The 11,875-nt window shown below is 59.6% G+C and overlaps 1 protein-coding gene across 1 annotated transcript; it reads right to left on the bottom strand.

Moving 5' to 3' along the window:
* Window positions 1–9,869: 9,869 nt before the first annotated feature.
* On the bottom strand, window positions 9,870–11,544 carry LOC125722416 (uncharacterized). Its single transcript, XM_048998570.1, has 3 exons — window positions 11,366–11,544; window positions 10,090–10,827; window positions 9,870–9,892 (listed from the first exon to the last, which is right to left on the bottom strand). The coding sequence occupies exons 1-3, from the start codon at window positions 11,451–11,453 to the stop codon at window positions 9,870–9,872; spliced, it is 849 nt and encodes a 282-aa protein (XP_048854527.1). The 5' UTR covers window positions 11,454–11,544.
* Between the last annotated feature and the right edge of the window lie 331 nt (window positions 11,545–11,875).

Consider the following 11,875-nt stretch of genomic DNA (forward strand, 5'->3'; position numbering starts at 1 on the left):
AAGTCGATCCAGGCATTGGTTTCCCTGTCAGCATTTCATGCGGAGACAAATGCGTCACCCTGTGCGTTTCCATCCGATACGCCATCAAGGCTGTTGGCAGTGCATCCACCCAGTTCATTTTCATGGTGGCGCAAATCTTATTCAGCTTCTGCTTAAGTGTGCCATTCACTCTCTCCACCATACCCTGCAACTGAGGGTGATACACACATGCCAACTTTTGTTTAATTCTCAGCTGTTAAACCACTAACTTTGTAACTTTCCCCACAAAGGCAGCTCCATTATCAGAGCTTATTTCAGTTGGTATCCCAAACCTCGGACTCTCTGATCAGGAATTTCACCACTGTCATCGCCCCCATGTCCTTGGACGGTATTGTCTCCACCCATCTGCTGAACCTGTCCACAATCACAAGCATATATTGCTTTCCATATGCTGTTTTTCCCATGTCCACATAGTCCATCAACAAGTGTCTGAACGGTCCCTCAGGCACTGGAATGTGCCCTACTGGGGCCGTGATTGCTTTGCGTACATTGTTCTTAATGCACACCTCATATTCACATTCTGACAACCTTGCATCCATCATTGCTTGCAGCTTGTTGTGTAATTTTCCTTAACTCCTCCCCCCTTGCGCAATGGTCAAGACCATGCGCATCCGTTATCAAAATGTTCACTAGAGACAGAGGTGCAGCCAAAAGTCCCTCATGGTTGCGATACAGACCATTAGCATCCTTAGAGGCCCCCCTTTTTAGCCACACTGAGGCCTCATAGGGGCCCGCCCGCTCCTGCAGGGCCACCAGATCAGAAACCTGCTCTGTAGTCACCATAGGTAAAAGATCAGCAGTACTCACCTGCGCAGCCGCCCTGGCTGCCGCATCAGAGGCTGCATTTCCTTGAATAACAAAATCACGACCTTTGCGGTGGGCCTGACACTTAACAATAGCCAAACGCTTAGGACGCATCATTGTGTGTAGCAACTCCAAAATCTGATTATAATGCTGAATGGGGGAGCCGTCACTTTTGCGAAACCCCCTTTGCTTCCAGACTGCTCCAAACTGATGGCATACATCGTGTGCGTATGCAGAGTCTGTGTAGATAGTAACTGTCTTATGTTGTCCTCGCCGGCACGCTGTAGTCAAAGCCTTTATCTCCGCTAATTGAGCGGAACAGGGTTGTGCTCTGAAACGAGAGTGTGAAAATCATCACCCTGTGCCTGGACTACAGCAAACCCAGCCTTCAAGGCATCCCCATCTCTCCAACATGAGCCATCCACAAACAAAACCATCTCGCTATTTTCAATGGGAGAGCTCTCCAAGTCTGCTCTCAGTTTAGTGTAAACCAAAGACTCTGCCACACACTCATGTGGCTGCCCCTCATCCTCCAGGGGAATGCTGTCTGCAGGGTTTACTGTAGTGCAGCGCTTTATTTTCACATCCGGGTAAGTGAAAAATGCAAAGTACGCTAGCTACCTTGCTGGGGTCAACACAAATTTGCCTTTGTCAATAAGGTCCACCATCTTATGTGAAGTATAAAGTGTTTTTGCATTCTAGCTGTGTTACAGTATGTAACACAGCCTTCAACTTTTTTTCCCACACAATGCAGGACATGCAGGGGTGCCAAACAAAACAGTGGAGCTGCAGTGTAGCCAATTATTTCTTTCAGTAGTTTTAAAATCATTTCTGAGGCTGTGTGTTAGAGATGGAGGTGAGCAACACTGAGGCATCTCAGGGAACCATGTTGCCCATATTAAAAAACACACACGCATGCAACTCAGGCAATCCAGCATTTCTTATTTCAGTTATATATGACACTGCATGAGGGGCATCGTGGTGGTGCAGTGGTTAGCACTGTTGCCTCACACCTCTGGGACCCGGGTTCGAGTCTCCGCCTGGGTCACATGTGTGCGGAGTTTGCATGTTCTCCCCATGTCGTCGTGGGGTTTCCTCCGGGTACTCCGGTTTCCCCCCACAGTCCAAAAACATGCTGAGACTAATTGGAGTCGCTAAATTAACCATAGGTGTGCATGTGTGAGTGTGCCCTGCAATGGGCTGGCCCCCCATCCTGGGTTGTTCCCTGCCTCCGGACCCCCCGTGACCCAATAGGATAAGCGGTTTGGAAAATGGATGGATGACACTGCATGTTGTTGTTTTACATGTTCACTACAAGTCAGTGTTTTTTTCATTGTATGATTAATGCCACATTCATACCAAAAAACACACTAGACATACTGTACAAGGCAATCAAGGGAAAAACCTTCTCAGAATACAAAGTGAATGTATCAACCGAAGAAGGATGTTTCCTTTTCAGAATATTCATTTTTTTTCCATGTGGAACCACTGTCCATGATTCAATTGAGTGCATTCAAAGAATGATACATCAAGACTAATAGTGACAAAATATTCATTTAATATGCATTGTACATGAATGTAGGACTTAGATGTTGATGAATTTCTCATCAGTGAAGGGCATATACACTCAGGGAAAAAAAAGTTGAAAACCCAGAACTATCCAATTTAGATGTAATTTGGTACACGTGCAGACCAGTGATGGATATGTAAATTATTAGAAATGCAAGGAGTTGGCATGTTTAATTACCAGACACAGGATGCCTCGTAGTCACATTAGACAGGGTTAACAGCACTTGACGGAGTTTGATAGGGTTGCATTGCGGGTTTGCATGAAGCCAGGTGGTCATATGGTGCAACTGCATGTGGGCCATGCGGATATCACAGTCGCCTGATATTGAAACCAATGGGCACGTGAGGCATCCACACATGTCGTGAAGTTTCTGGTCATCCAAGACAGACCACGCCAAGGAAGGATCGTCGGATTGTGCTCCAAGCATCACAGATCCCCATGACACCTGCGCCTGATATATGGACACAGCTACTGGACTCTCTACAACACCCTATATCATCGTGTCGCGATGACTGGCATCAGCTGGACTATAGGTTCACCGTCCCATGCATAGGCTGCCGTTCACAATAGCACAGAAACTGTTGCGATTGGAGTGGTGTAGTCACTGGGAGGCATGGACTGATGACGACTGGCGTCCTACCATGTTCAGCGATACATCTCAGTTCTGCAGTACCACAGACGACCGTCGTGTGCGTATGAAGACAGAGGAGAGAATAGGATGGCCAGTGACATGTGAACAGGACAAGGCAGGGATGGATTCTGACACAGGTGCCATACTACTTTGTTTAAATATGCCCAAGTGCTCAGAATGTTTTAGTGCAAGTCTTAGACAATGGTATCTCTGAATGACGCAGCAGTTTGGCTCCTCCTGAAGGCCCTATAACTGTCCTGAGAAGTTGTTTGTATGCACTTGCTGCCTTGACACTTGTTGATGTACGTGTGCCCTGCTCGAGCAGTAAAGGGGAGATCACATGCAGAGATGATTTTCTGTAGCCTCTCAGTCCGAGTAAAAATTCCCGCCGGGACTTGACTTCTGGCAGCGTGCCCGCCGGGACTTGACTTCTGGCAGCGTGCCCGCCGGGACTTGACTTCTGGCCGCCTGCCCGCCGGGACTTGACTTGGGGCCGCCTGCCCGCCGGGACTTGACTTGGGGCCGCCTGCCCGCCGGGACTTGACTTGGGGCAGCGTGCCCGCCGGGACTTGACTTCTGGCAGCGTGCCCGCCGGGACTTGACTTCTGGCAGCGTGCCCGCCGGGACTTGACTTCTGGCCGCCTGCCCGCCGGGACTTGACTTGGGGCCGCCTGCCCGCCGGGACTTGACTTGGGGCCGCCTGCCCGCCGGGACTTGACTTGGGGCCGCCTGCCCGCCGGGACATGACTTGGGGCCGCCTGCCCGCCGGGACTTGACTTGGGGCCGCCTGCCCGCCGGGACTTGACTTGGGGCCGCCTGCCCGCCGGGACTTGACTTGGGGCCGCCTGCCCGCCGGGACATGACTTGGGGCCGCCTGCCCGCCGGGACTTGACTTGGGGCCGCCTGACCGCAGGGACTTGACTTCTGGCAGCTTGCCCGCCGGGTGGAGCCGCTTGCCCGCCGGGACTTGACTTGGGGCCGCCTGCCCGCCGGGAATTGACTTCTGGCAGCGTGCCCGCCGGGACTTGACTTCTGGCCGCGTGACCGCCGGGACTTGACTTGGGGCCGCCTGCCCGCCGGGACTTGACTTGGGGCCGCCTGCCCGCCGGGACTTGACTTCTGGCCGCCTGCCCGCTGGGACTTGTCTTCTGGCCGCCTGCCCGGTGGGACTTCATTTGGGGCCGCCTGCCCGCCGGGACTTGACTTGTGGCAGCATGCCCGCCGGGACTTGACTTGGGGCCGCCTGCCCGCCGGGACATGACTTGGGGCCGCCTGCCCGCCGGGACTTGACTTGGGGCCGCATGCCCGCCGGGACTTGACTTGGGGCCGCATGCCCGCCGGGACTTGACTTCTGGCCGCCTGCCCGCCGGGACTTGACTTGTGGCAGCGTGCCCGCCGGGACTTGACTTGTGGCAGCGTGCCCGCCGGGACTTGACTTCTGGCAGCGTGCCCGCCGGGTGGAGCCGCTTGCCCGCCGGGACTTGACTTCTGGCCGCCTGCCCGCCGGGACTTGACCTGGGGCCGCCTGCCCGCCGGGACTTGACTTGGGGCCGCTTGCCCGCCGGGACTTGACCTGGGGCCGCCTGCCCGCCGGGACTTGACTTGGGGCCGCCTGCCCGCCGGGACTTGACTTCTGGCAGCGTGCCCGCCGGGACTTGACTTGGGGCCGCCTGCCCGCCGGGACTTGACTTCTGGCAGCGTGCCCGCCGGGACTTGACTTGGGGCCGCCGGGACTTGACTTCTGCCAGCGTGCCCGCCGGGACTTGACTTGGGGCCGCCTGCCCGCCGGGACTTGACTTGGGGCCGCCTGCCCGCCGGGACTTGACTTGGGGCCGCCTGCCCGCCGGGACTTGACTTCTGGCAGCGTGCCCGCCGGGTGGAGTCGCTTGCCCGCCGGGACTTGACTTGGGGCCGCCTGCCCGCCGGGACTTGACTTCTGGCAGCGTGCCCGCCGGGACTTGACTTCTGGCAGCGTGCCCGCCGGGACTTGGCTTCTGGCAGCGTGCCCGCCGGGACTTGGCTTCTGGCAGCGTGCCCGCCGGGACTTGACTTCTGGCAGCGTGCCCGCCGGGACTTGGCTTCTGGCAGCGTGCCCGCCGGGACTTGGCTTCTGGCAGCGTGCCCGCCGGGACTTGACTTCTGGCAGCGTTCCCGCTGGGTGGAGCCACCTGCCCGCCAGGACTTGACTTGGGGCCGCCTGCCCGCCGGGACTTGACTTGGGGCAGCGTGCCCGCCGGGACTTGACTTGGGGCCGCCTGCCCGCCGGGACTTGACTTCTGGCAGCGTGCCCGCTGGGTGGAGCCGCCTGCCCGCCGGGACTTGACTTGGGGCCGCCTGCCCGCCGGGACTTGACTTCTGGCAGTGTGCCCGCCGGGACTTGACTTGGGGCCGCCTGCCCGCCGGGACTTGACTTCTGGCAGCGTGCCCGCCGGGTGGAGCCGCTTACCCGCCGGGACTTGGCTTCTGGCAGCGTGCCCGCCGGGACTTGACTTCTGGCAGCGTGCCCGCTGGGTGGAGCCACCTGCCTGCCAGGACTTGACTTGGGGCCGCCTGCCCGCCGGGACTTGACTTGGGGCAGCGTGCCCGCCGGGACTTCACTTGGGGCCGCCTGCCCGCCAGGACTTGACTTCTGGCAGCGTGCCCGCTGGGTGGAGCCGCCTGCCCGCCGGGACTTGACTTGGGGCCGCCTGCCCGCCGGGACTTGACTTCTGGCAGTGTGCCCGCCGGGACTTGACTTGGGGCCGCCTGCCCGCCGGGACTTGACTTCTGGCAGCGTGCCCGCCGGGACTTGACTTGGGGCCGCCTGCCCGCCGGGACTTGACTTGGGGCCGCCTGCCCGCCGGGACTTGACTTGGGGCCGCCTGCCCGCCGGGACTTGACTTCTGGCAGCGTGCCCGCCGGGACTTGACTTCTGGCAGCGTGCCCGCCGGGACTTGACTTCTGGCAGCGTGCCCGCCGGGACTTGACTTCTGGCAGCGTGCCCGCCGGGACTTGACTTCTGGCAGCGTGCCCGCCGGGACTTGACTTCTGGCAGCGTGCCCGCCGGGACTTGACTTCTGGCAGCGTGCCCGCCGGGACTTGACTTCTGGCAGCGTGCCCGCCGGGACTTGACTTCTGGCAGCGTGCCCGCCGGGACTTGACTTCTGGCAGCGTGCCCGCTGGGTGGAGCCACCTGCCCGCCGGGACGCGACTTGGGGCCGCCTGCCCGCCGGGACTTGACTTCTGGCAGCGTGCCCGCCGGGACTTGACTTGGGGCCGCCTGCCCGCCAGGACTTGACTTCTGGCAGCGTGCCCGCTGGGTGGAGCCGCCTGCCCGCCGGGACGCGACTTGGGGACGCCTGCCCGCCGGGACGCGACTTGGGGCCGCCTGCCCGCCGGGACGCGACTTGGGGCCGCCTGCCCGCCGGGACGCGACTTGGGGCCGCCTGCCCGCCGGGACTTGACTTCTGGCAGCGTGCCCGCCGGGTGGAGCCGCTTACCCGCCGGGACTTGGCTTCTGGCAGCGTGCCCGCCGGGACTTGACTTCTGGCAGCGTGCCTGCTGGGTGGAGCCACCTGCCCGCCGGGACTTGACTTGGGGCCGCCTGCCCGCCGGGACTTGACTTGGGGCAGCGTGCCCGCCGGGACTTGACTTGGGGCCGCCTGCCCGCCAGGACTTGACTTCTGGCAGCGTGCCCGCTGGGTGGAGCCGCCTGCCCGCCGGGACTTGACTTGGGGCCGCCTGCCCGCCGGGACTTGACTTCTGGCAGTGTGCCCGCCGGGACTTGACTTGGGGCCGCCTGCCCGCCGGGACTTGACTTCTGGCAGCGTGCCCGCCGGGACTTGACTTGGGGCCGCCTGCCCGCCGGGACTTGACTTGGGGCCGCCTGCCCGCCGGGACTTGACTTCTGGCAGCGTGCTCGCCGGGTGGAGCCGCTTGCCCGCCGGGACTTGACTTCTGGCAGCGTGCCCGCCGGGACTTGACTTCTGGCAGCGTGCCCGCCGGGACTTGACTTCTGGCAGCGTGCCCGCTGGGTGGAGCCACCTGCCCGCCGGGACTTGACTTGGGGCCGCCTGCCCGCCAGGACTTGACTTCAGGCAGCGTGCCCGCTGGGTGGAGCCGCTTGCCCGCCGGGACGCGACTTGGGGCCGCCTGCCCGCCGGGACGCGACTTGGGGCCGCCTGCCCGCCGGGACGCGACTTCTGGCAGCGTGCCCGCCGGGACTTAACTTCTGGCAGCGTGCCCGCCGGGACTTGACTTCTGGCAGCGTGCCCGCCGGGACTTGACTTGGGGCCGCCTGTCCGCCGGGACTTGACTTGGGGCCGCCTGCCCGCCGGGACTTGACTTGGGGCCGCCTGCCCGCCGGGACTTTACTTGGGGCCGCCTGCCCGCCGGGACTTTACTTGGGGCCGCCTGCCCGCCGGGACTTGACTTCTGGCAGCGTGCCCGCCGGGTGGAACCGCTTACCCGCCGGGACTTGGCTTCTGGTAGCGTGCACGCCGGGACTTGACTTCTGGCAGCGTGCCCGCTGGGTGGAGCCACCTGCCCGCCGGGACTTGACTTGGGGCCGCCTGCCCGCCAGGACTTGACTTCTGGCAGCGTGCCCGCTGGGTGGAGCCGCCTGCCCGCCGGGACTTGACTTGGGGCCGCCTGCCCGCCGGGACTTGACTTCTGCCAGTGTGCCCGCCGGGACTTGACTTGGGGCCGCCTGCCCGCCGGGACTTGACTTGGGGCCGCCTGCCCGCCGGGACTTGACCTGGGGCCGCCTGCCCGCCGGGAATTGACCTGGGGCCGCCTGCCCGCCGGGAATTGACCTGGGGCCGCCTGCCCGCAGGGAGTGGACATCTGGAAGCGAGCCTGCCGGGTGGAGTCGCTTGCCCGCCGGGACTTGACTTCTGGCAGCGTGCCCGCTGGGTGGGGCCGCCTGCCCGCCGGGACGCGACTTGGGGCCGCCTGCCCGCCGGGACGCGACTTGGGGCCGCCTGCCCGCCGGGACTTGACTTCTGGCAGCGTGCCCGCCGGGTGGAACCGCTTACCCGCCGGGACTTGGCTTCTGGTAGCGTGCACGCCGGGACTTGACTTCTGCCAGCGTGCCCGCTGGGTGGAGCCGCCTGCCCGCCGGGACTTGACTTGGGGCCGCCTGCCCGCCAGGACTTGACTTCTGGCAGCGTGCCCGCTGGGTGGAGCCGCCTGCCCGCCGGGACTTGACTTGGGGCCGCCTGCCCGCCGGGACTTGACTTCTGGCAGTGTGCCCGCCGGGACTTGACTTCTGGCAGTGTGCCCGCCGGGACTTGACTTGGGGCCGCCTGCCCGCCGGGACTTGACTTGGGGCCGCCTGCCCGCCGGGACTTTACTTGGGGCCGCCTGCCCGCCGGGACTTTACTTGGGGCCGCCTGCCCGCCGGGACTTTACTTGGGGCAGCGTGCCCGCCGGGTGGAGCCGCTTACCCGCCGGGACTTGGCTTCTGGTAGCGTGCCCGCCGGGACTTGACTTCTGGCAGCGTGCCCGCTGGGTGGAGCCACCTGCCCGCCGGGACTTGACTTGGGGCCGCCTGCCCGCCGGGACTTGACTTCTGGCAGCGTGCCCGCCGGGACTTGACTTGGGGCCGCCTGCCCGCCAGGACTTGACTTCTGGCAGCGTGCCCGCTGGGTGGAGCTGCCTGCCCGCCGGGACTTGACTTGGGGCCGCCTGCCCGCCGGGACTTGACTTCTGGCAGTGTGCCCGCCGGGACTTGACTTGGGGCCGCCTGCCCGCCGGGACTTGACTTCTGGCAGCGTGCCCGCCGGGACTTGACTTGGGGCCGCCTGCCCGCCGGGACTTGACTTGGGGCCGCCTGCCCGCCGGGACTTGACTTCTGGCAGCGTGCCCGCCGGGTGGAGCCGCTTGCCCGCCGGGACTTGACTTCTGGCAGCGTGCCAGCCGGGACTTGACTTCTGGCAGCGTGCCCGCTGGGTGGAGCCACCTGCCCGCCGGGACTTGACTTGGGGCCGCCTGCCCGCCGGGACTTGACTTCTGGCAGCGTGCCCGCCGGGACTTGACTTGGGGCCGCCTGCCCGCCAGGACTTGACTTCTGGCAGCGTGCCCGCTGGGTGGAGCCGCCTGCCCGCCGGGACTTGACTTGGGGCCGCCTGCCCGCCAGGACTTGACTTCTGGCAGCGTGCCCGCCGGGACTTGACTTGGGGCCGCCTGCCCGCCGGGACTTGACTTGGGGCCGCCTGCCCGCCGGGACTTGACTTGGGGCCGCCTGCCCGCCGGGACTTGACTTGGGGCCGCCTGCCCGCCGGGACTTGATTTCTGGCAGCGTGCCCGCCGGGTGGAGCCGCTTGCCCGCCGGGACTTGACTTGGGGCAGCGTGCCCGCCGGGACGCGACTTGGGGCCGCCTGCCCGCCGGGACGCGACTTGGGGCCGCCTGCCCGCCGGGACGCGACTTGGGGCCGCCTGCCCGCCGGGACGCGACTTGGGGCCGCCTGCCCGCCGGGACGCGACTTGGGGCTGCCTGCGAAGTAGAAGTCAGGGTTAGTAATTGGGCTTTTTCCACTAAGCCGAACTTACTGCAAACACCACACTATGTTACATATGTCTGCATTATGTTTGCCATTTAATATCCATAAACTTTTGCAGTTAGTGACAATGACTCATTCACTACCAAAGAGTACAGAGATTGAGTAGAGTGAGGGACTTGGGGAGTATTACAGAAGAATAAAAGCTCAATCACTAAGAACTAACCAAGACCAGCCTTAACTCTCTAAGTACTTTGGAGACTGATATAAATGGTAAATATGTGATGCGAGTACCAGGTACTCATTGAATACTCAGTCATGCAGAAATATAGTATAAAGTTATAATTATGGGGACACGGGGCCGTCTCCTTCAGATGACAATGCCCCAAACTCTTTCATACTTAAAGAATGCTTACAGTTATTACTTTGTAAGGACGCACAAAACTCCAGTTCAGCAAACGTATACAATATATACCGCAGCAACTACTATTTGGTCATTTATCAAGTAACTGACTAAATTGTAAATGTAACTCACAGTGTAAAAACGTGGAATGCAATCATAAGCGCATGGGCCTCTTGCGTGGCGGAGGTGAGCTGGAGCCACTGTTGTCGTCGGGCTTGGCCTTACGCTTCCTCTGACTGGTGCCAGCGGGCCTGTGAGGAGGCCTCTCCTCCCGCCTCACATTCCATGTCCGCAGAGAACTGCGGACATGCACGCAGACATGCACGGACATGACCATGGTGTGATCATCAGCGTAGTCCGTGATGCTCCAAAATCCCTGAGGAAGGCTGAGCTCATCCAGCTTGCGCAGAAAGGTCTGGCCTTCAATCTCAACCTGCTGCCACGTGCTGTTAGGGCCCGCGGGGATCCAGAAGGTGGAGCTGGAGGATTCACCATGTTCTGGCTCAACCTCAGAAGCCACAGATAAGGGCTCATCTTCACCCCAGGCCAAGGGATGAGCCTCGAGGAGTCCATTAGCATCCTCAGTCGTGGATGCTGGAGCTGCAGGGGAAGCCTCCCTTGCAGAGCTGGGTGACGGCAGCCCCTGTCCGTAATGGGCATTCTCCTCAGCTGGTGACTCTCCATTCCCATGCTGGATACCAGTCTCTGCACCATGATGTACTACTTCCAGCCGTGCAGGTGCTATGCGCAATAGACTGGGATCCAACTGCTCCCCAGTGAGTCGCCAATAAAATGAAGGGACACTGAGGGCCAGAGACTGGAAGTTCTCCATTGTCAGTGAGCTGCTCTCGAAGTTCACGACCAGAATGGAGATGAACTTATCCTCCACAAACTCATGAACTGCGACAAAATGGAACACAGATATATATATATAAGAACATGGGCTCTGACAATAACGGGATAAACACTGTACTACAAAATAAGTTTAAAATGAGTCTACGGGCTTCCGATAGTCGGATAAATAAAATTGTGAGAATTACCCATAAAGCTAAAAAGACAACATCCATGAATACGCTTACTCTCACAAATATCCAAGTGAATTAATATTAAATGAAACACATTTATTCCTGCACTTTTGGCACTTTTTATTTTTTTATTATTTAAACACGGTGAAGGGGAGTATACCGAACAGCATTTCCTATCGCATCGTTACATTTTCTCATATTAAAACTTCAGTGCATCCCTTTGCAGTACAAAATACATTGGTTTCTGTAGATAAAAGTTGAACTATTCAACCGGTCTGTGATTTTACCTCAAAACTCAAAGGTTTTACTTATCAGCTACTTATCAACTAACAAGTATTAGGCCAATGCAGACGTTCATTTCGTTTGTCACATACCGGTGGCTACAACTTTATTATCATTTAATTATTAATTACCTTCTGGATCCATGTTCTCCAGGTTCAATGAGCGATGGATTCGAAATGTCATCGCGTAACACTCCTTTACTTCAATTAGCTCTGCCATTTCGCCAAGTGCAAGTATTTGAGCATCCAGAAAGTTTAACGTTTTTGTTTTGTTTTATTTCAAACTGCCTTCGTTGGCCGGAAACCGTAAATATTCTAAACTCTGCGCTAAGCCACATTCGGACGGCGTTAGTTTTATAGATTCTGATGGGATAAGGAACGTGCGTAATTTCTCCAAATTACCACACAGTAGAGAGTTCATGCCGACAGGATCTTATTGTCTACAAAGTAAGTTCAATGCAAGCATAACCTGCACAAGCAAGACGAAGCATGGCGACTGGGAAAAAAATTGTTGCACAATTACTTCAAAATGAGTGTAGCAGGGGGATATTTTGGTGTTTATTTTGTCACTTCCATTCTCCTGCTGGTTAATTAGTTAGGCATTTGTCTGTTTTCCTGTTCTTCTCTCACGGATGTGTGTGT

The sequence above is a fragment of the Brienomyrus brachyistius genome, unplaced genomic scaffold (assembly GCF_023856365.1).
Source record: "Brienomyrus brachyistius isolate T26 unplaced genomic scaffold, BBRACH_0.4 scaffold38, whole genome shotgun sequence".
Lineage (NCBI taxonomy): Eukaryota > Metazoa > Chordata > Actinopteri > Osteoglossiformes > Mormyridae > Brienomyrus > Brienomyrus brachyistius.

What these genes read in the sequence shown, in the direction of transcription:
- LOC125722416 (XM_048998570.1), bottom strand. Translation starts at nt 11,453, where the DNA reads ATGGCAGAGCTAATTGAAGTAAAGGAGTGTTACGCGATGACATTTCGA. An exon ending in GGAGAACATGGATCCAGAAG is followed by an intron (nt 10,828 to 11,365) that starts GTAATTAATAAT and finishes ATTTTGTCGCAG; the next exon opens with TTCATGAGTTTGTGGAGGAT. An exon ending in GCCACGCAAGAGGCCCATGC is followed by an intron (nt 9,893 to 10,089) that starts GCTTATGATTGC and finishes TGTCATCTGAAG; the next exon opens with GAGACGGCCCCGTGTCCCCA.